Source organism: Lagenorhynchus albirostris, chromosome 15, assembly GCF_949774975.1.
Source record: "Lagenorhynchus albirostris chromosome 15, mLagAlb1.1, whole genome shotgun sequence".
In the NCBI taxonomy this organism is placed as follows: Eukaryota; Metazoa; Chordata; class Mammalia; order Artiodactyla; family Delphinidae; genus Lagenorhynchus; species Lagenorhynchus albirostris.
In genome coordinates, this window is record NC_083109.1 from 68,051,687 (window position 1) to 68,072,662 (window position 20,976).

The 20,976-nt window shown below is 45.2% G+C and overlaps 1 protein-coding gene across 2 annotated transcripts in view; it reads left to right on the forward strand.

The window, feature by feature from the left end:
• The window catches only part of PRKCB (protein kinase C beta), a 311,182-nt gene that overhangs the window by 264,139 nt on the left and 26,067 nt on the right, over window positions 1–20,976 (forward strand). For both annotated transcript variants that reach the window (XM_060122196.1, XM_060122195.1), the window contains exons 11-16: window positions 3,379–3,470; window positions 5,214–5,276; window positions 10,414–10,552; window positions 14,621–14,701; window positions 14,983–15,090; window positions 20,277–20,417. In XM_060122196.1, coding sequence (XP_059978179.1) covers window positions 3,379–3,470; window positions 5,214–5,276; window positions 10,414–10,552; window positions 14,621–14,701; window positions 14,983–15,090; window positions 20,277–20,417 — 624 coding nt within the window. The remainder of the gene's footprint in view (window positions 1–3,378; window positions 3,471–5,213; window positions 5,277–10,413; window positions 10,553–14,620; window positions 14,702–14,982; window positions 15,091–20,276; window positions 20,418–20,976) is intronic.

A 20,976-nucleotide genomic window follows, 5' to 3' on the forward strand; every position in this document is an offset into this window, starting at 1 on the left:
CGGAGAAAGGAAATTTAAAATTAACTGAAGTCGTTTCACGCTTCGGAGACAAGGGCAAGTGTGTAAATGAAAAGTAACCGCAATAACGATGATAATTTGGAAGAAACACTTTGAAAGTTGAGCAGACTGGCTAGTTTGAAGAGAAAGATGGTGAGCTCGCCTTTCGGAGCTTTTAATTGGAGTTGACAGTGGAACACCCACGTAGAAACGTCCTGTAGCCAGCTGGAGCTGACTGGAGCTCAGGAGAAAGGGAGAGGATAGAAATTGAAGTTGAGATTCATCAGCCTAGAGCGATGAGAGTTGATGTTTTGAGCTGTGACACGTCCTCTTTGGAAAACAGAGCAAGTAGCAGGAACCAAGCTGGACTTGGAGTCCATATTCAATACATACTTTCCGATGTCCATGTAGGAGAGGCCAGCAAGTAGGTCCTGATCCAAACCCACTGCACGTGACTATGAGAAAGATCTGTGAAGCCTTGGAATAATTTTATAGGAAGCGTGGGGAACAAAGTCGGATTTCACGGCACTATGGGGGGAATAATTCTGTCAGAATTGGAGGTAGTGGGTGAGCTGAAGTCCCTCTCATGAAATTTCTCTGAACACATCCTACTTTAGATGATGGCTTTAGTTAGTTGTATATTAACCATGATTCTGAATTCTTATGGAATTAACCAAGATTCTGAATTTTCTGACGGCAAGACCTGTACCTTATCATTTTTGCCCTTTTAACACCTAATACCATGAATTGCAAACATCAGTGCTCAATAAAAGTTCTAAAATTCACTTCTCTGCTCACGATGGGCTCTAGGTTGCCATTGGCAGTGTTTTCCAAATTTTGATGTTCCTTGCGTTGGAGTGGGAGATGAAGTACATGGGCAAATTACATTTATTTTAAAAATAAGTCATTTAAGGGATTGATGTACCAAAGCCAGACTGGTGATAGCATGGAGTCAATAGACTCCAGAGAGGCATTTATTTTTTTACAGAGACAATGAATCTCCATTTATGACTTTGGTATGAAGTTTTAAAATTTTTAAATAACTGTGTTTAAGTAAAAAAAAAAATAAGGTAAGTTAATAAAAAACATTATAAAATAAGTAAATTTTAGCAGATGATTTAGAACAACGTGGTCTTAACGTAAGTGAGATGACTGACGTTTGGGTGGATGGCCTTATGCAGTTCATCATAATCTGATCCCATGTCTTGATCACATCTCCTGTTTTGTAACTCCAGGCATTCTACTCTCCCTCTACAGAAATAATAGCCGTCAAAGCAGGGGCTTCGGTGCTAGTTATATTTTTAATAATATGCATTAAGATAAACACAAAACTCTAAAGGTGAAAACATAGCCCACCTAAAATGATCTCCCACCCCATTTTGGGAAACGTTGCCATTTGGAAGTTTATCTGGTCTCCCCACTTGCCCGGGGGAATCCTTAACATCGGGCACCACGGATCGTTCACAGTAGCATCTCTGGCAGTAGGAGAGCCTGGCGAAGAGTGGGCATCATTAAGTGTTTGCTCGGAAAATGAAAGGACAGCAAGATGCCAACCATAATGTTTAATAGCTGAAGAACTGGTGTGCCAACGCCACACTCAGTACAGTTCGAAGATGACAGATGTCAGGGTTGCCCCGAATACAGTGAGTGGTAGAAACAGACCGCAGAACGTGGCATTACCCACCGTGGAGCTCTCTCCCTGATGTGGGGCTTCTGACTAATGAGTCTGGGGGGGCAAGTTGAGTTCTTCCAAGCAGAAAGCAAGCAACTGAAATCTCTCCCTTACTTTCTTCTCTCTCTGTGGCCGATGCCATCTGCTAGTTTTAAAAATAATTTTTAAAAGCAAGTGTTTTGGTTCTCTTCAATGTGCAGCAAAGACAGATGCTATTTTTAGGCTTGTTTTCTATCAGAAAACCCCCAAAGAACCAGGGGCAGGGTGTGGGCAGTTCTGGCTGACTGTCTCCACTCTGCCACTAACTTGTAAGTGACCTTTTTTGCAAACCTCTTATGCCTTGGAGTGGAGGGTTCTGCCTCTCATTAGAGATGTTGAGAGGGTGAAGTAGAGTCGGGCTGAGAAAGTCCTTCGACATTTCAAAAATAATTGATTAACCTGTACCCGTCCCTTGTGGTCTGCCAGCTTTTTTTGACGTCCCTTCTCTTCTCCCCTGGCCTGGAAGCTCCCAGAAGGGAGGACACACCCACACATCCATACAATGTCTGGGTCAGAACCTTACACGGGAAGCTGCATAATACGAGGTTACAAGTGTAGACTCTGAAACCAACCTGCCCGGGGTTCAAATCCTGCCATGGGGAAAAGGTAATGTTTGTCATGTTGGGTTGTTCAGAGATAAATGAGACAAAATGTGTAAAGGGCTCAGCTTAGTCACATCGTGCTTGCAAGGTGGTAGCTTCGTTTCGTTGTTTTTATTCTAATTATTATACACTCAATACACATTTGATAAATGCACACATGACTGTTATATGTAAGATAAAGTTCTGTGCACTGTAAGGAACACTTTTTTTAGTGATGGATTAAACCTTTGTTGTATGGCCGCCATCATTGTTAGAACACTTTACATACGTCATCTTGGTACTTACTCTATGGGCAGGTGGGTCGTGTCCACTTTACAGGTGGAGAGAAAGCTGGAGATTTGAGAGGTTAAGTAACAGCTGTTGCACAGCTAGTAAGTAGTGGAAAGAGACTTCAAATCCTATATTGATTTCATAGGGACCCTTTGCCCTACACATCACTTCTCTGCTACTCTCCTCCTGGTCTTACAGCCCCGTACGATAGCTTGCTGACTTTTGACAGCAAACCCCCTTTTACACAGTGACCCAGCCACCTTAATATATAAGTAAAACAGAAACACATATTTCACAATGCGACCAGTCCCGGAAGCCACACACTGTCATTTTTACAATATCCTATTGGTTACACAAGTCAGTCCAATTCTCAGAGGGAAGGGACTACACCAGGATGTGAACACCGGGCAGTGGAAGTCACAGGGGACATGGTGGAGGCTGGCTCCCACAGCTTACCTATTACCTGTATGTGATTCACTTAATAGTCTCCACTGTTTATTAAAATAAGATTTACTAAACAATGATAGCCACTAAGTCACAAGATTAATGTGCTAATTATATCTTCCAGTACTGACAAGTATAAAGTTAGCATTATTAATTTAAAAAAACAATTCACATACTGCCTGTGGTCACTTGCATACTTCCAGTGGCACAAATACTCCGCTTGGGGAAACAGTGCACCCAACCTGTCATAGAGTCCTGGTGGTTTTGATCATAAATCCCAGCTATTACCTGCTCTCCATTTGGACCCCAAGAAACTGTAAGAGGCTGACTTTGCTCTTTGCTGTCTTCTCCCAGGACCGCCTGTACTTTGTGATGGAGTATGTGAATGGTGGCGACCTCATGTACCACATCCAACAAGTGGGCCGGTTCAAGGAACCTCACGCTGTGTAAGTGAGAACTGGTGCTGTGCTTTTCCCTTGGGATAAATGGGTGGGTTGTTAGTTCTTTTGGGTTCTTAGTCGAATAGGGATTTTAAACATCTTGAGCTTTTTCTTTAAACATCTTGGGCTTCTGAGAAATACATGGCCGGGGCAAAGGGTGTTCTGCTGAGATGGGATACTTCTTTCTTTCGTGACACCAGCTAAGAACATGAAGCTTGAAAGCCACAGCTATTTCTTTATCTCTAAGTTTCTTGGGGCCGCGCTGCGTGGCATGTGGGATCTTAGTTCCCTGACGAGGGATCGAACCCACACCCCTTGAATTGGAAGCGCGGCGTCTTAACCACTGGACTTCCAGGGAAGTCCCTATCTCTACGTTTTGCCCCTGGCTCATGAAGAAAGCCCTATAGTTTCCTTGGGGAATGTCCTTGTAGGTTTTGTGTATTCCTTTGCGGATGTTTATTGAGAGCTTACTATGTGCCAGGCCCAGAGAGTTTTTAGAGACTTGATCAAGGTCACAGAGCTAGTGTGAGGCAGATCCAGAATTCTGACCCAGATCTTCTTTGCTCACGTTCTCTGTCCGACACCACTCTCCCTCTGAGATGCCCTCGTTCCGGGGAGATGAAGGCGCAAGCTGCGTAGAGACTACGCTCTGTGGCTCTTGGGGTGGAGAGACTGACTCTGCGTCTTTGGAAATCTGTTTCCCCTGCTGAGCTCATGCTGTCCCCTTCAGTCCACAAGGCAGCTGGTCTCTTCTCTTTAGAACACAAATGTCATCCTGTTTCTCCCGGCTGTTGGAGAACAGGAGCACGGCAAGTCATAGGATCAGCAGAGCTAACCTCTCCTAGGGAGTTTGCCGGGCTCTTATCGTCCCGCTAGAAAGCTCTGGAGGCTCATCTAGGGCGCCATCCCATCATCGCAGAGGCCTGCTGACTCCTGTTCAGCTCAGCCTTGCCCCCCTCCTCCCACCTGCCCAGGTCATGAGCACTAATTCTGATAGGGTTTGCATTCTCATGCTTCCAGGTCGTGCCATTTGCGTGTCTTGGCACAGTCCTAATGGGTTGGCTCTTCTTGTAGTTCTGACATCTAATTGACCACTGACCTTCGCTCCATTATCACACAAGATGCATTGTCAGGACATTTTACAGAGCTCGCCAAAGGCCTGCCTAACCTTTGTAACGGGGCTTTCTGGTTCTCTCAAAAATCTGTTTCCTTCCGGGCCTTCACGAAGAGCTTACGCTCTAGCCAGGTGCTGTTTCCAATACTGACTGAGCCATTCATTAGCTGTATAACCTGGTCAAGTTATTTCATGTCACTAAGCCTCAGTTTCCTCATTTGAGGAACAGGGAAGTAGCAGTATCACCTACCTTATAGGATTGTTATTTAGATTTAATCAGATGATAAGCTGAAATGATGCAAGGTTGATGGTACGCCTTCAGCAGATGTTAGCCGTTATCATGCTGGAGTCTGAAATGATCATTCTCCAGCCAGGTCATCGCATCCCGTGGCCTCCTCCCCACCAAGCAGGTGCTGAACCTCTGCCCACTGCATTTTGTCCTTAGCCTCATAGCTCTGTAAACCCTGTTGATCCGTCCAAACTCCCGTACTTCGTTTTATGAGATGTATGTTTGACCATCCATGGTGGAACATTAATGCCCTATGCCCAGTTCAATATTGTATTGAGTTCTGAGAGTTGCCAAGCCTATGGTGTCCTTGAATTTCTCCATTGCTTTTTTTTTTTTTTAATTTCAGATTTTATGCTGCGGAAATTGCCATTGGTCTGTTCTTCTTACAGAGCAAGGGCATCATTTACCGGTAAGTGAACCCTGCTGTACTTCCCGTCTCCTTGGTTCCTAAGCTCCTCCCTTCCCTGCCTCTTTCTTCAACTGCTTTTAAAATTAGAATCCACGGTGGGGGAGGGATCCTCCAGTGCTAACTTGGGCATGTGCTCTGCCAGGCAGCATTGCCCACTGCCCTGGCAAAGTTCGGGCAGCTCTATACGATGACAGATCTTCCTCCAGTGATGGTTCAGAGCCTCGAATGTGAGACCATTTGCTCAGAGGAGGGGGCTCACCCCTGGGGACCCAGCCCTTCTTTCTCTCACCCATGAATCCCACATTTGGGGAGCAAGCAAAGAATCGTGGCTGGCAGAATGTGCTGGATCGTATTATTAGGAAACAAATTTCTTTCTTTCTTTCTTTCCTTTTTTCTTCTTTTTTTTTTTTGCTATGTAACTATAATTTGGAAATGGATCTCTGAGTAGCTTGCCCTGAAAGACAGGATTAAGCTCAGGACTTGGCATTTGCCCGTTTTTGCAGGAGCAAGTGTATGATCATAGCCGGATGAGTCAGCCCATTTTATATCTCATGCAAGGAGCCTGGGGCTGCTGTTTGTCAGTGAGTCCAGGGTGTACAGTTCTCCTTACACTACACGGATGCAAATGGCATTACAGTGCAGGCTTGCGTTGGTTTGTCATGCAAGGGAGGCTGACGCGTGGCACGGGGCTTCCAAAGAGCACTTGGCATGGACGAGGGTCTATTTAAAAGATCCTGAAGAGTCATCAGAGTCCGTTTCATTCATTCATTCATTCGACAAACATTTATTGAAAGCCTACCATGTGCTGGCCTCTAGTCTAGATGGTGGGGATACAGCCTGAAGAAAACAGACAAAGCCCCACCTTTGTAGAACTCATATTCCAGTGGTGCAAGACAGATACGTAAATCATACAAATACAGTCTGTCGAGTAGTGAGAAGTACTATGGAGGAAAGTCAAGCAGGGGAGGGGTCTGGTGTGGGCTGGGTGGTGGTGGGTTGCCTGTCATTCTGTACAGAGCATGAGATTAGGGTCTGAAGAGTTAGGGAAGACCCTCGGAGGCCTGGTCTTACTAAAGCAATTGAAAGATATGGGACTAAAAGGCATAAAGAGATCAGCCTTGGTGATCTCAAGACAGAAACTGGAAGTGAGGCTATGGGCCCTGGTGGGATGGAGGGATGGAAGGCGAGGGCCTTGCCAGAAGCCTGCAGAGTCCTGGGGCTTTTTTTCACTCCATGAAGTAGCACATCCGGAACGCATAGAGTCCCCCCTCTGCCTGTGTGCTCCTGAATGGAGGAATGAAGGTCAGGAAGCCAAGTGGCTTTGCGTGGCACAACGTGATCTCAGTGAAGAAATAGAAACAGAGAGAGTAACCATAATAATTTAAACTGTAAATTGTGTGGTCGTTCAGCCCACGCTTGTCCTCAATGAATATGTGTCACCACGTATGCATGAGACGGGACCTTGAAGCCTCTAATTCCCCGTTTCTCCTTTGACTGTCATGGTGGGAGCATCTTGTGCTGAATGTAATTCTGGTGTTGAAAGGTACACATTATCTTCCATACGACATGACCCCTAAATTCAAGCCCGTGACTTCCGCTGGTGCCTACCCAAAAAACCGGGGATCATGGGTAATTGTTCACTCTACATGGTTTTCACCTTATGTGCTGACGTTTGAACCTAACTCCTATACGAGATGGACCTCCACCAGAATAGAATCAAGGCACTCAAGCGTTGCTGAGAAGATTAAACAGAGGACTGTAAGTTTATTGGAAGAAAATCCGGTCCCAGTGGAGGAAACAGGAGATGAAATGATTAGAGTCCTTGCCAACAGGGTTGGGATTGAAGGCAAGGTTTCCAGTCTAGCAGGGAACTGGATTGGGAGCTGGGGTCCATTTGATCCAAGTCATAAAATGCAAAGATTAGCATTCTAGGTGCTAGACCTGCCTAAATGCAAAGCTTTTTCTGCTAACGACACATTCTCTCTTTCTTCCTCCATTATTTATACATTTAGGGCATATTTATCACTTTTTTAAGCCACTCAACATCTGAACCCCTTTCATTTGTGAGTAGGAATGGAGTCCATATCCTCCTCTAAAGATTTAACGTGCCAGATACTTTCACAGCCTCCCTGTAGGAAGAGCAGACACACAACTCAGGCTCTGATGCCCATCACACTCACTGAAGACCTTGAATCAGAAGTTAGTGACCAAGAAAACAGAGGCTTTAGAATCGAGAGGGGCCATAGTCCATCAGCTACGTCTGGTTTCCAGAGGCACGAGGGGAAGCGGTTCTTAGCAGCAGCATCCAGAGCCCAGTGCTAGGGCTTCATGGAACAAGGGATGAAGTCTGTGCCCAGTGGTGACATCAGTGGCATCTTCGCTGGGGCATCTCTGTGCTGCAATTAGGCATTGTTCCTGGCTGTGTAGCCTCCAAATCGGATTCTTCCGCCTTTTTGGAGATTCTCTGAGCTCTCCAATTTCCTTTTAAAAAATTCCTTTTTTGACTGAAATAGTCAGAGTTGGTTTTTGTTGCTCACAATCAGAAACTTCAGTGGAGACAGTATTTGCAATTGATAATCAAGTGAAAACTGTAAAAAAAATTTACATGACAGAAGATGTATGGTCTTCTAACTTCATAGAGATTGGTTTCATGTTGGTAAAGTCTTTAAATGTTATGAATGCCCCTCTTCTTCGTTTGGATCTCTAGCTATTTGAACAGTTCTTAAGTAAAGAGGATGAGGAATCATGCTAGACTTGCACTCTCTGAGGACCATGGCTGGAGATGTTGGTTGCGGGGAGGACAAACGACCCTTCCAAACTTAGTGTCTGATTTGTAGATTACCGTCTCTGGAATGTGTGTTGATTTTGCCCTTGATGGATTTGTGAACATGAAACATCTGACCAGCCCTTTAGAAAGCAGGAATGAGGATTTATTACATTAAACAAAAGAATGGAGTGGGTATCAAAACACTATTATGTGACAGTGAATATGACCAGGGCGTGCGCCAGCCCCATGACCTGCTGGCTCTTAGCACCTCAAGCTCCTTTTCTGTAATAGATGAAGATGTCCTCACTTCCAGAGTTGCCCCAGCTGCCTCTTTGGGGGCATGTGGTCAAGCTGAGGGGAATGTCGTGGATCTCCGTCAATCAAATCACATGCAGACCTGGTATGTTTAGGTGAAACAAATGTCTGCAAAGTCAGCTTTTCTAAGTTCCAAGCTGGCCTTCAGAGACCTCTGTGGCTTGTAGAGAAACATGAAGGCTGGATATGGGTAGCACCATGGACAGCACCAGAGATCGTGGAATGTTGCTGTTGGTAAACACTGGGGTGCAAGTAAGCTTCCCCTTGGATGAAGAGACCTCACAGACATAGATAGTAGATGCCAGGATATATTTTCAGGTTGTATTTGTTTAGTTGAAGATGATGACAGCAACTACATTCAAACTAACTTACATTAAAGGAGGCATTTTCTGGCTGACACAACTGAAAAGTCCAGGAGGCAGATCTCACTTCAGGCCTGGATGGATCCAGTGGCTCAAATGACGTTATGAGCATTTATTCCCTTTCTCTAGGTTCTGCGTTATCTATACTAGCCTTTCTTCTCTCCATCTGTGACCCCTGGCACTTCTAGACTTACTTTCTACCACCTGAGCCATCCCAATGTAAAAAGAGCTCATCTCTTTCCTGATGGTATCCGCGAAAATGCCAGGGCTGATGTTGATGTTCAGAGGCTTTGAGTAGCTCATAGTGGGTCACATGGCCATTCCTGAACCAGTCACTGTGACCAGCAGGATTTCCACTGGCCAGGACAGGACCACATGACCACTCCCGGAACCAGAAGTTAAGAGCCGCATCACCAACCATGAGAATCAGGGAAGGTGGTTCTTGAGAATCAGGCAAGATGGTTCTTCAGAGGAATATTAGGATGCTTGAGAATGGCTTGAGAATCATGGAAGGTGGTTCTTCAAAGGAATAATAGGTTGCTCTCACCCCAGGATGCTAGAATAGGCAGAAGCCACAGATGTCCACCACCCAGTGAAGATGATTTAAAGGAGAGATCTGAACTGAACAGTAGATCCCTTTACCTCTGAGGAAGTTGGATTTCTAATGGGATTGAGGAAGTCTGGCCCATAGATCGTCCCTACTCACTGATGCTGAAACACCAAGTGATGACATTGGAGTCAGTGTTTAGGGAGGAGGAAAGTGTGATGATATTGGAGTCTTCAGATACACTGGGAGTGTGCAAGGGTCCCCAAACATCAAACTCTCCTCATCAACATGGATGAAATAAAAGAATGGGAGTGTAGCCCGTGTCATTTAGGACATCGCTCCATGGAGGTGACACCTTCCTGACACTCTGTTACAGTAACCTCCTTCAGTTCCTGTCCATCTCATCATTCTTTTTATTTCCTTCGTACCATCCATCAGAAGCTATAATAAGCATGCTTATAGATTTGAATACTTGGTGATTGTCTTTTCCCCTCTACTAGAATTTAATCCTAACAAGAGCAGGATGCTTGTTTATCTTGTTCATAGTATATACCTCACTCAAAGCATAGTGCCTGTCACATAGTAGGTGTGCAACACATATTTTTTGGTTGAAAGAATCAGTAGAAACTCCTGAGTTCATGGCCGAGGAACTGGCTTAGGAGACCTTGGGGCACGTGGTGTTAAATAAGATGCTCTCAATCCATTTTTTTCCCCATGATTTTCAGAGATTTTTTAAAAATAAAAATGTGTGTAAAACATACCTTCCTACGAAATGTAAGCGGTCCTGAAGTTGCAGAGGTCAACTCTGGAGATGCTCCTGGATACAGGAAGCTTCTGTGGAAGCTTCTGTGGATGCTCTGTCCTTTATACAGCTGTCTGTGGATCACTCTTCTCAGAGCTGCTGTCTCACTGTGTCCTTCTGAGACGCTTGGCACAGTTGGCTCTGTAGGAAAAGCAAAGCACAGGGGTTTGTGCACCCTTGTATCTCCCTGCCAGATTATAAGCTGTTGGAGGGCAAGGGCTGCGTTGTACCCATGGCTGTGCCCCCAACACCCCTGCTGTAGTGTCTGGCGCATAATGAGTGGCTGTTGGTTGACTTGAAATAAATAGCATTTAATTAAATCTCTAAATCTTCTGTCTGCATAGAGACCTGAAACTTGACAATGTGATGCTGGATTCCGAGGGTCACATCAAGATCGCTGATTTCGGCATGTGTAAGGAAAACATCTGGGACGGAGTGACAACCAAGACCTTCTGTGGCACTCCAGACTACATCGCCCCTGAGGTGAGCTGATGCCAACCCCTAAGGCGTGTCTGTGTTGTGTTGATGTACTGATGTCTCCCCGGGGCCCTAGGTGGCCACATAGGAGCTGGGAAAGGTTCAGGGGGTACCTGACAAGCAAACCTCAGGCTGATCCTTCTCCTGTCCTCTAAATTATTCCTTTGCGATCACACATGAAAATTAGCTTAGCACACATCCAGAAGCTCAGGCCCAAAATACATCAAGGTTTGGGAGAAAATTTAAATAAAACTCAAAAGAACCATCCACCACACATCAGTAAAATTCTTCCTCAAGCTGCTATGGCTCATGGCCGTAGGATACCTCCTAATTTTGACACTGAAATATTTGTTCAGGGGAGGGAGGGAGGGAGGGGGAGGGGAAAGGGATAGATCGATTCTCTGGACTGACTTATGACACAGGGTCTGTGTACTAATAGGTATGCAGTAGTTGTGCTAAATCCTAAAAGCCTCAGAATTTTTCTTCCTATGATTAAGATATAAATGAAAGTGTGAAGATTTATTTTCGTGCCTCCCCGTTCCTTCCCAAAGGAAGCGGTCAGTTGCAGAATGGATTTCCCCAACATGTCATGGTACACAACTTTGTGCCAGATGATAGCCTTCCTTCTTCTCTGAATTGGTGCTCAGGAAGGTGGCGTTCTGCAATCTGTCACTGGATTTCTATGGAAAGGAACTGAGAGCTTGGCAGAGAGTCTGGGAAATGGACATTCTAGAATTCCTCTTTTCCTGACTGTTAAGGCTTCCTATGTAACAATGGTGACGGGAGGCCCCATGTCACTAAGTAGCTCGGCACTAAATTTAAAACCTGCATACTCTGTCACCAAAGCTGTTCCTCTTCTAGGAATCTAGTTTGCAAAACACACACACACACACACACACACACACACACTCACACACACACACACCCTCACACACACACACTCCATACGTGGAAGGATATGTGTTCGAAGTCCTTTCTTCCTTGCAGCACTATTTTTAATAATGAAAAATAGGGACTTCCTTGGCGGTCCAGTGGTTAAGACTTTGTCTTCCAACGCAGGGGGTGCAGTGATCGATCCCTGGTCGGGGAGCTAAGATCCCACACACCTGGCTGCCAAAAAAAAAAAAAAAAAAAACTGAAACATCAAACAGAAGCAATATTGTAACAAATTCAGTAAAGACTTTAAAAGTGGTCCACATCAAAAAAAATCTTAACAAAGAAATAATGAAAAACGGAAGGCAACCTCAAAGACGATCAATAAAGGAACAGTGCTACATTGCATATTAAGAAATATTGTTCAGCCCTTACAAAGATCAGAGCGCACCTGTCTGCACTACCTTGAACAATGTTTGTTGATTAAGGGATGGGCCATAGACTGAATGATTCATAGTATGGAATACTATTAGGCATCTGTATATGCAGATGTGGAAATACCATTGAGAGAAAAAAAGCAAGTTACAGAATGATAAATACAACATGATACCATTTCTGGAAAATAACACTAATACACAGAACACTGCTATATGTTTCTTATGAGTATGTAGATATGCATGCAAAAGTATAGAAAATCTGGAAGATTACAGACTGATTTTACAACATTGGTTACCTCTGAGGATAAGGCCGTGGTAAAGGGGAATTTAGCTTAATCTGTGTACTGTTTAAATTTTTCACAAGGTAAATGTATTTGTGTATTACTTGAGGAATTGGAAAGTAATCCTTTAAGCACTTAATCCTTTATTAGGACCCAATGGAGTTATCCCCACGTGACATACATTGCTTTATTATCATTTTGCTGATTAGGACATCAGACACAATTCCTTGATCTGCCATGAGTTCAGTGATCTCTGGTTCACAAGTCCTGCTGCCCTTAACAGTCACCTGGGGAGCTTTTAAAATGGGGATGTCCAGGCATCACCCTAGGTGCATGGAATCAGAATCCCTGCAGGGTGGGCCTCCACATCTGTGGTTTTCAAAAGTTCCTGGGTGCTCGTGATGCCGGCAAGCAGGAGCCCCGACTTGTGTTACTGGGGAAGCTGCATCCTCCTCCAGCTCACAGCCCACAGCCCGCTGGGGAGGGGAATAAACTCAGGTCAGGTGTCCCCCTGCTTTGCCATTAAATAACCCCATCGCCTCCGGCAACTTCTTTCATCTCGCGCAGGCTCTATTTCCCTTTGTAAAAGGATTAACTTGTTAGGTTGTCATGAGGATCGAAGGAGACATGAAGTACTTTAAAAGTGGTGAGGGTGTGTGGGGGGAAACAGATCCTCTAACACACAAGCGCTGAGAGTATAAATTAGCACAGCCACTTGGGAGTTTAATTTGACAATTCTTCTTAAATTTAAGATTCGTATTTTTAACGCCCTGATCACCTCTCTATTCAATTTGTATTTAATCAGATAGTGCCTGCGTGTAGTAAAAGACATACAAGAGTATGTATTGCATTATTCCTAATAATGGAGAAAATAGGATGCCTAACAGTTAAATGTGTGCTGCATATACTTATGAAATTGATTTATTAAATTGATTTTATAAAAAAAAAAAAGTGTGAAAACACTTGCGATATGTGTTCTCCCAGAAAGCTTTCTCTTCATCCCTTGAGGTCAGTTCTCCTCAGAGGACACTTCTGATTTCAGGGCAGAAGCCGAGGTGGGAGATGGAATTGGATAAACGGACAGTTACTTTATAGCCAAGGTTGCTCAGACACACGTGTTGAGTAAAACAAACCATGACCGAATTAGAGAACTTTTGAGTCATAGCTGACATTTCGAGGGCATAATAAGTGAGAGGCACATATTTCTCTTTGATCCTCAGAAAACCCTATGACAGAGATATTATTATAAACTTCATTTTGTAGATGAGGAAACTGAGACTTAGAGAAGTTAAGTAACTTCCCCCAGGGTCACACGCTGGGAAACGGCAGTCAGGATTCCAAGTCTGGACTGTCTGGCCCTCAATCCTCAGCCCTTAACCTTTGCTGTATCACCTTCTAATCCCTCTGATAGAGTGAGTTTTACACCCCTACATCCTGATGGATGGTCACACAGCTGTTCGAGACTTTGCCATGCTCTGGGAATTTGGTAACAAATAAGTAAACCTTGAAAACTATGTGTACCATTTGATCCACCCATTCTACTCCTAGGAATTTATCTTAAGGAAAAACAAATTGAACAAATGTCCAGATATCTAATTACGTGGAAGGAACCCAGTCAGTTGGGTATTGATGAAATAGATTTTGATATATCCATCCAATGGAACATTGTGCAGAGGTAAAAGCTGGTTATGTTGATGTACAGATATTAGCATGGAAATTCTAAATGAATAAAATCCTTTACTAAAATTCCACGTTAAAGTATTCATGCAAAGCACATACCTACACGCGGAGCTTAATATATATTAATAGAAAAAAACCTAGAAGGAAATAGACCAAATGTTAATCTTGATTTCTCTCTTGATAGAGGATTATGGGTGATTTCAATTGCATTCTCTTAGCTTATCTATATCTTTAAATAAATAGTAAAATAGGAATAAATGCTATTACATTTTTTAACTTAAAAGTCTTTTTAATTTTGGCAAAAAAGCACATTACCATCTTAACCAGTTCTAAGCATACAGTTCAGTAGCCTTAAATATATTCACATTGTTGTGTAAATGTTATTACTTTAGGAATGAGAAACGAAGATGGGTTTTCTTCTTTAAAATGCCACGCTCACTATATTAAAATCGAAAATAACACAACCATACTAGGTGCTTTAAAAAGGCAATGTGACATCCACAGATGTTTTCCCCGCCTGCGGGTATCTCTGCAAAAGGATGTCCATCTTCCTAAGGTAAAGAAATAGGTTGGGTGGACACTGGGCTCCCTGTTGACTCTTTTAGACAGAGACCCACATCTGGGACTGTGTCAGCCAATTTAATCTTTCACAATAGGCAGGTGACAGGCAAAGGAAGAACTCTCCCCCCACCACCCTGCCCCCAGGGATGCTCCAGTCTTATTGTAAAAGAACTGCCTATTCAGTCAGTCTCAGCGGCTGCAAGAACCTGCCATCTCCCTGACAGATGCCTTCTGTTTTCCAGATAATTGCTTATCAGCCCTATGGGAAGTCCGTGGATTGGTGGGCATTCGGAGTCCTGCTGTATGAGATGTTGGCTGGGCAGGTAATTGAATTTTAAGTGATTTGTAAGGAAAGTCCTCCCCCATCTCCATCCTCATGGTTTCTTTAGGAGAAAGTGTCAGCTTGATACCAGCTCACAGATCTGAACCTCTATGACTTCCATGACCTTGGGGTTATTACCCTAGTCTGTTCACCAGTTTTCCTTATCTTCTCCCTGGAAGTGTGGCCTCGCTGTGGACCCCAGGGAGCAGCGCTTGTTGTTTTGGGGCAGTTGGGGGAGGTTCAGGCAGGACTCCTTCTCCCACCCTATCCTCTGTCCCACAGGCACCCTTTGAAGGGGAGGATGAAGATGAACTCTTCCAGTCTATCATGGAACACAACGTGGCTTATCCAAAGTCCATGTCCAAGGAAGCTGTGGCCATCTGCAAAGGGGTGAGTGAGCCCCTTAGAGCTTGCGGCCGGGACCACCACCTACAGGGGTGCTGGTTGTGCCCTGCACAAGGATGCTTTGCCCAGGGTGGGGGAGGGGCAGTGGAGGCTGAACTCCACCCCTCACCCACTTGCCAGCCTGTGAGCCTGGCACAGAGCTGCTACCGCCCAGAGGAAAGGGAGCTTTTTTCTGATTTGCACAGAAGCACCGTGGAGGACTGCCTGCAATAGCATCTTGCTGCTGGCTGGGCTCCAGGCTCTAAGCCAGCACAGGGGAATGCTAATGGAGTGAATGAGGTAGGAAGCACAGAGACTTTGCCAAAGAGCTAGAACCCAGGGGAAGGTACACAAGAGCTCTGTGGCACGAATCCGTCAGCTTCACTCTGCGCTGGGGCCTACGTGGTTAGTTAATACTAGGAGCGTGTGACTTTTGTCCTAAGAAGATATCAGGCAGTATTGAGTTTAAGGAATTCTCTAGATAAGTTGACCCAAACTGAGTGTCCCCAAACCCGTACTCCCTCGCCAACCCACAGATGGCTGAAAAATTCGCACATTTATACATTGTGATGTATGCAGATTGCACCTGTGAACAAAGCAGGACACATGTTTTGGGGTAAGGATTGCTTGTTATGCATCTTGCGTGCGGCCAGGATGTGCTCACAGTGACCTGGGTGAGTCCCTGGAGACCAGTGGTCCTCCCCGTTGGTACCATCAGGATGATCTGAAGTGCTTTTTCAGAAAGCGCAGACCTCAGCCTCACCCCAGAGAGTATGTCTGGGCATCTGTGTTGTAAAAAAAAGGTCGCTTGAAAACCACTGCCTTTAAGTATCTTAACCAAATGTGGTAACTTTTCAACTGATGAAAGTACGAAAGCAACACTGAGAGACCCCCAGAGAACAGGGCCCAGGGATGCTGCCTTTATAAAGTTTTCCCTCCCACCAGTCAGCAGTACCGGGGCATTCTCAGCATTAGAGCATGCCCACCTGTGTGTCTGGATAAACCAGGGCCGCCAGTCCTAGATTCTTGGAGTGTTTGCAGATTTCCCATTGCCCAACCCAGCCCTGCCCTTCCTCACCCATCAGACACCATGTGAGCTGGCTTGGGTGAAGGAAAGCTGAAGACTCAGGTGGTTTATAACAGCTGGGCCAGCCCCTCCATGTAGAAGCACCTTGCCATGCTGCCTAAATTCCCACTCTCAGTGAGTCACCTAAGATTTGTGTGTCATCTGCATAGGTTAGGATGCAAATATCCCTGGGGAAAACATATGTGAATTCGTCTCAGTCCCTAACATCTTAAAATTTATAGGTTGGGGCTTCCCTGGTGGCACAGTGGTTGAGAATCTGCCTGCCAATGCAGGGGACATGGGTTCGAGCCCTGGTCTGGGAAGATCCCACATGCCGCGGAGCAAGCAGGCCCGTGAGCCACAACTACTGAGCCTGCGCGTCTGGAGCCTGGGCTCCGCAACAAGAGAGGCCGCGATAGTGAGAGGCCCCGCGCACCGTGATGAAGAGTGGCCCCCGCTCGCCGCAACTAGAGAAAGCCCGCACACAGAAACGAAGACCCAGCACAGCAAAAGTTAATTAATTAATTAATAAACTCCTACCCCCAACATCTTCTTTAAAAAAAAAATTTATAGGTTGAAAATAGTTTTTGAGGCTATGAGGCGGGGAGAGGGAAGACGAGGAACAGAGCATGGAGAGGTTCATTAGGAGCTTAAGCGAGGCCCCTTGGCACCAAGAGAGAGCATGGAACAAGGCCAGGGCAAACCCCTGTAGACATTATATGGGGTTGGGGAGAGGGAGGAGGTCATACCTGAGCTCTCAGTTTGTTTAATAATTGCCAACGTTTGGGCTAACCTGGTGGCGCAGTGGTTAAGAGTCCGCCTGCCAATGCAGGGGACACGGGTTCGTGCCCCGGTCCGGGAAGATCCCACGTGCCGCGGAGCGGCTGGGCCCGTGAGCCATGGCCGCTGAGCCTGTGCATCCGGAGCCTGTGCTCCGCGACGGGAGAGGCCACGACAGTGAGAGGCCCGCGTACCGCAAAAATTGCCAACATTTAAAGATCAGGGGATTTCCCATAAACATTCAGCTGTCCAGTTTCTCTTGAAACATCTGATCTGTCCATGCTGGTCCGTCATTCCTGTAAGGCATCAGTCAGCTGAATTGGAAGCCACTGTCTCTTTAGGTAGAATGTGCCCTCTCCTATCCTGATTTTTCTGGGCAAAAAATCCCCATGTGAGCACAAATCCCAGCATTATTAGCCCTGTGACAACCGGGAAGTTGTTCAACTCCATCTGCAGATTGAGGACACACCTATGGGACTGCACATAGGGTTCTCTGATGACTGGATGGGTTAATACGAGGGAATCACGTAGAAGAGAGTCTGGCACTCTGCTCTGAAACCCTTGGGTTATGACTCCACTCTTACTAATGCTGGCACTGCTATGTTACATGCTAGCCTCCTCTTGTGTTTTGAGCTTGCATCTCCCGAGACGGGGATTTTTTAAGTGGCAGATTTTGGAGCTCAAGACCATTTGCAAATTTCAACCCTTTCACTTCCTAGGTGCGTGGCCTTGAGCACGTTACTTTGCATCTGTGGGCTTCTGTCTATCTCCAAAAATGGAATATTAATCCTTAATTAAACAGAGTTTGGGAGAGTGTTAAATGAGGTAACAGAAGAGCTAAGCGTTTTGCATGGTGTTGGCACAGTAGTAGGTGCTCGATACATGTTCAAGACCTTCCCCTTCACAGCTCTGCCTGCTTAGACAGCTGGGGTTCTAAGTGGGTCATGGAGGAGAGGGTTTTCCAGGTCAGCTGCATTCAGCTTCAGCTCCAATTAGCAGTTTCCCTGGTAGAGCAGATTTCTATTAATTTCAGACCCATAACCTTCAGGATTAACGAGGGTGACTTTCTTGCTATTGTGTTTGGGGACCTTTCTGAGTTGTGTCGGCTGAGGCCTGTGTAGGCTTTTTCTTCAAGGTTGATGCTCCAGAGAAGGGGTGATGCTCAAGTGAACAGCCAAATGCTTCCTCCTGAACCGCGGGCCCCAGGGGGTCTGTCTGGGAGGTGATCAGAGATCGGAAGAGTGATTAAGTCCAGCCGTCTGCGTGGCTGGCTTTGGGCACAGGAGTTCAGCGTGCAGGAGCTGAGCAGAGCTGGGCATTAGTGCGGGGTGTTTTCTGCAGTGGTTTTGCTCCGCCTGGCATTCTCCTGCCTACATGGAAAGTGAGCTAGGTTTTTGAAAACAGTGCCATTCCAATTGAAAATGTCCTATTTTCCATCCCATTAAAGACCCTATTTTCCACCGTAAAAAAAAAATTAGCATACGTTTGCTCAGATCACCATTCCCACTTTGTACAAACTTAAAGCAGACAGATGCCCCAACTGGCCACACGTTAGGGTGAAAACAAGAAGAAACTGTAAGATGGAGCTTCAAGACTCTGGGTCAGGCTGATCTGTTCAAAGCATAGTTCTGCTCATTAGCTGTGTAATCTTGAGTAGGTGACTACTTTTCAGGACCTGGTTTTTTTATGTGGAAAATGAGGATAATAGTTTCTGAGGCCTGAAAATGTTGTTGTGGAGATGAAAGAGTGATATGTTACAGCTGAGAAGCCTTTGGCACAGAGCCTGGGCACACAGGGAGTGCTCAGGACACGGAAGCCGTTATCGATAGGGTTACTGGCTGTGCTAACCAAGACCTCGTAACCCTTTCTTTCCTGCCATCCTAATCCTATACAAAGGTCAAGGCTTGGCCCAATTTCCTTGCCCTACATAAACTTTTCCTGACCAAGCCAGGCCACAGATATCCCTGGGGAACCACATGTAATCTATTTCTCTAAAAACTCAAGGTTTAGAGGTCAGCAGAGGTGAGATCCAGTCCCAGCTCTGCCATCTACTATCTCTGTGTCAGTTGCCTTGTCACTCAAATGGTAAAAAGTAATACACCCAACTCATTGGGTTATTGTGAGAATCAGGTAAGACCAGGCATATAATATATAAATAAAGAAGTAGCTTAGAACATAAGTGCCCAGTTATTTTTCCCCTGGAAGGTAAAGCATATGGGGAAAGTATGTGCTTGTGTGTGTGTGTGTGTGTGTGTGTGTGTGTGTGTGTGTGTGTGTGTGTGTGTGTGTAGGAGGGTAGCTTCTGATGACAAATTATCTGTAGCAAGAATCAGGCTGAGCTAAATGTCCCACAGAGTAGGTGTGAATTGCTGGATTCATCCCTTCCCCCATAATCCTGAAGCCCTGGGCAAAAATCTAAGGAATCTACCGCCTTGGGCTACTTGGAGTCAGGTCAGCTCCTGGAAGCTTCTTGGTCTTGTATGTTCCAATTGTTTTGTTTCTTCTTTTGATGGCCTCTTGCCGATCTTTTTTTTTTTTTTTAATTAATCATCAACTCCTCCGTCTTTACTCTCTGTGCATTTGCTGAAGACTTGAGATCAGAGAGATTTTCATGCTGCTTTGGGTTCATTTACAAGAGGAAGCCTGTCTGGTTTCATCTTGGAGCAGCTATTCATCTTGTTATTTAGCACTGGCTCAGAGACCCAAAGATGGAGGGTTTTGATAATTAAGTAATTTAAATGGGACACCAAAGAAACCTCAGCGGAGTTTACTGTAATGTGTGATACAAGAGAAATGAGCTGGGCTAGGTTTTGACTATTTAATGAGCTTTTGGAAAGTAATTACTTGAAACTTGGGTCCATTTGACTAATATTTTTTCTTCTGACTTGTCATTTTCACAAGTGCTTTACTGAGAAATGCAAATATTATCTGAATGAACGTGCCCTTTGCTTTGGTCAAACTCCAGTTTCCTAGTGGTGGCAGGAGGGGAATTTGAAGATATTGAAACTGTTCTCATTAAATGCATCAGTAACTGCGTAAACCTCATTCATAAATCAAAATGAATCGTGACATTTCTAACTTGAAGTTCAGGCACATTCAGGCTGAGGTTTGATTAACCATAAGGGATCTTGTTCTGGGACGGGGGGGCAGCAGGCACTACTGTCGGGTCCTCCTATTAGAAAGACCTGGCTAGGAAATTACTGCTGGGATGAAAAGCAAAAAATAAAGATTAGTTGGGACTCTTCCTCAAGCTGTCTTCCCTAATTCATAGGAGTGATCATTTCTGAGAGTCCCACGTTTCCTGTCCTGAAATTCATTAAATTCCACGTTTCTCTTTCTCTTGAAGCTGATGACCAAACACCCGGGCAAACGCCTGGGTTGTGGACCTGAAGGTGAACGTGACATTAAAGAGCATGCATTTTTCCGGTATATTGACTGGGAGAAACTTGAACGCAAAGAGATTCAACCCCCGTATAAGCCGAAAGCCGTAAGTAAACCGTTCTCTCTGGTTGTTGGGTCCACATCATAACACTCTCTTTCTCTCTCCAATGCGTGTGCCCTTGGTGTCCTCCGAGGGGTGGACCTCGATCTAGGAGCGCTCACATTTATACTCAAAGGCAGTGGGTACAAAAATGGAGTTTTCCATCCACACGGCCTCTATGAATGTGGGAAAGACCATGGACATCGAGTTTTTGTTTTATCGATTCAATTATTGTAACCGTCTGAGCTGGGGAATGGTTCTTGGGTGAGCAGAGTTCAGATCCATTCTTGGACAGTGATAAAGAATCTAATTTTGCCCTCGTTCTTTCCTTGGTTCGACTGTGTCATTTTCTCTTCATACTGACGTTGAAAAGGTCATGCTGTTTATCTCAACAGTATTTAAGTTTAATTCTGAAATATACACTCCATCTGAGTCAGTAAAGAAGACAGAACCACCAGCCAGCTCCCACCCAAGGCGAACCAGAATGAGTGACGTGCTGGTAGCCCTCCTGGAGGCTCTGGGCGTAGATATAGCTCTCAGAGAACCGTTACTAAAATAGTAAAGG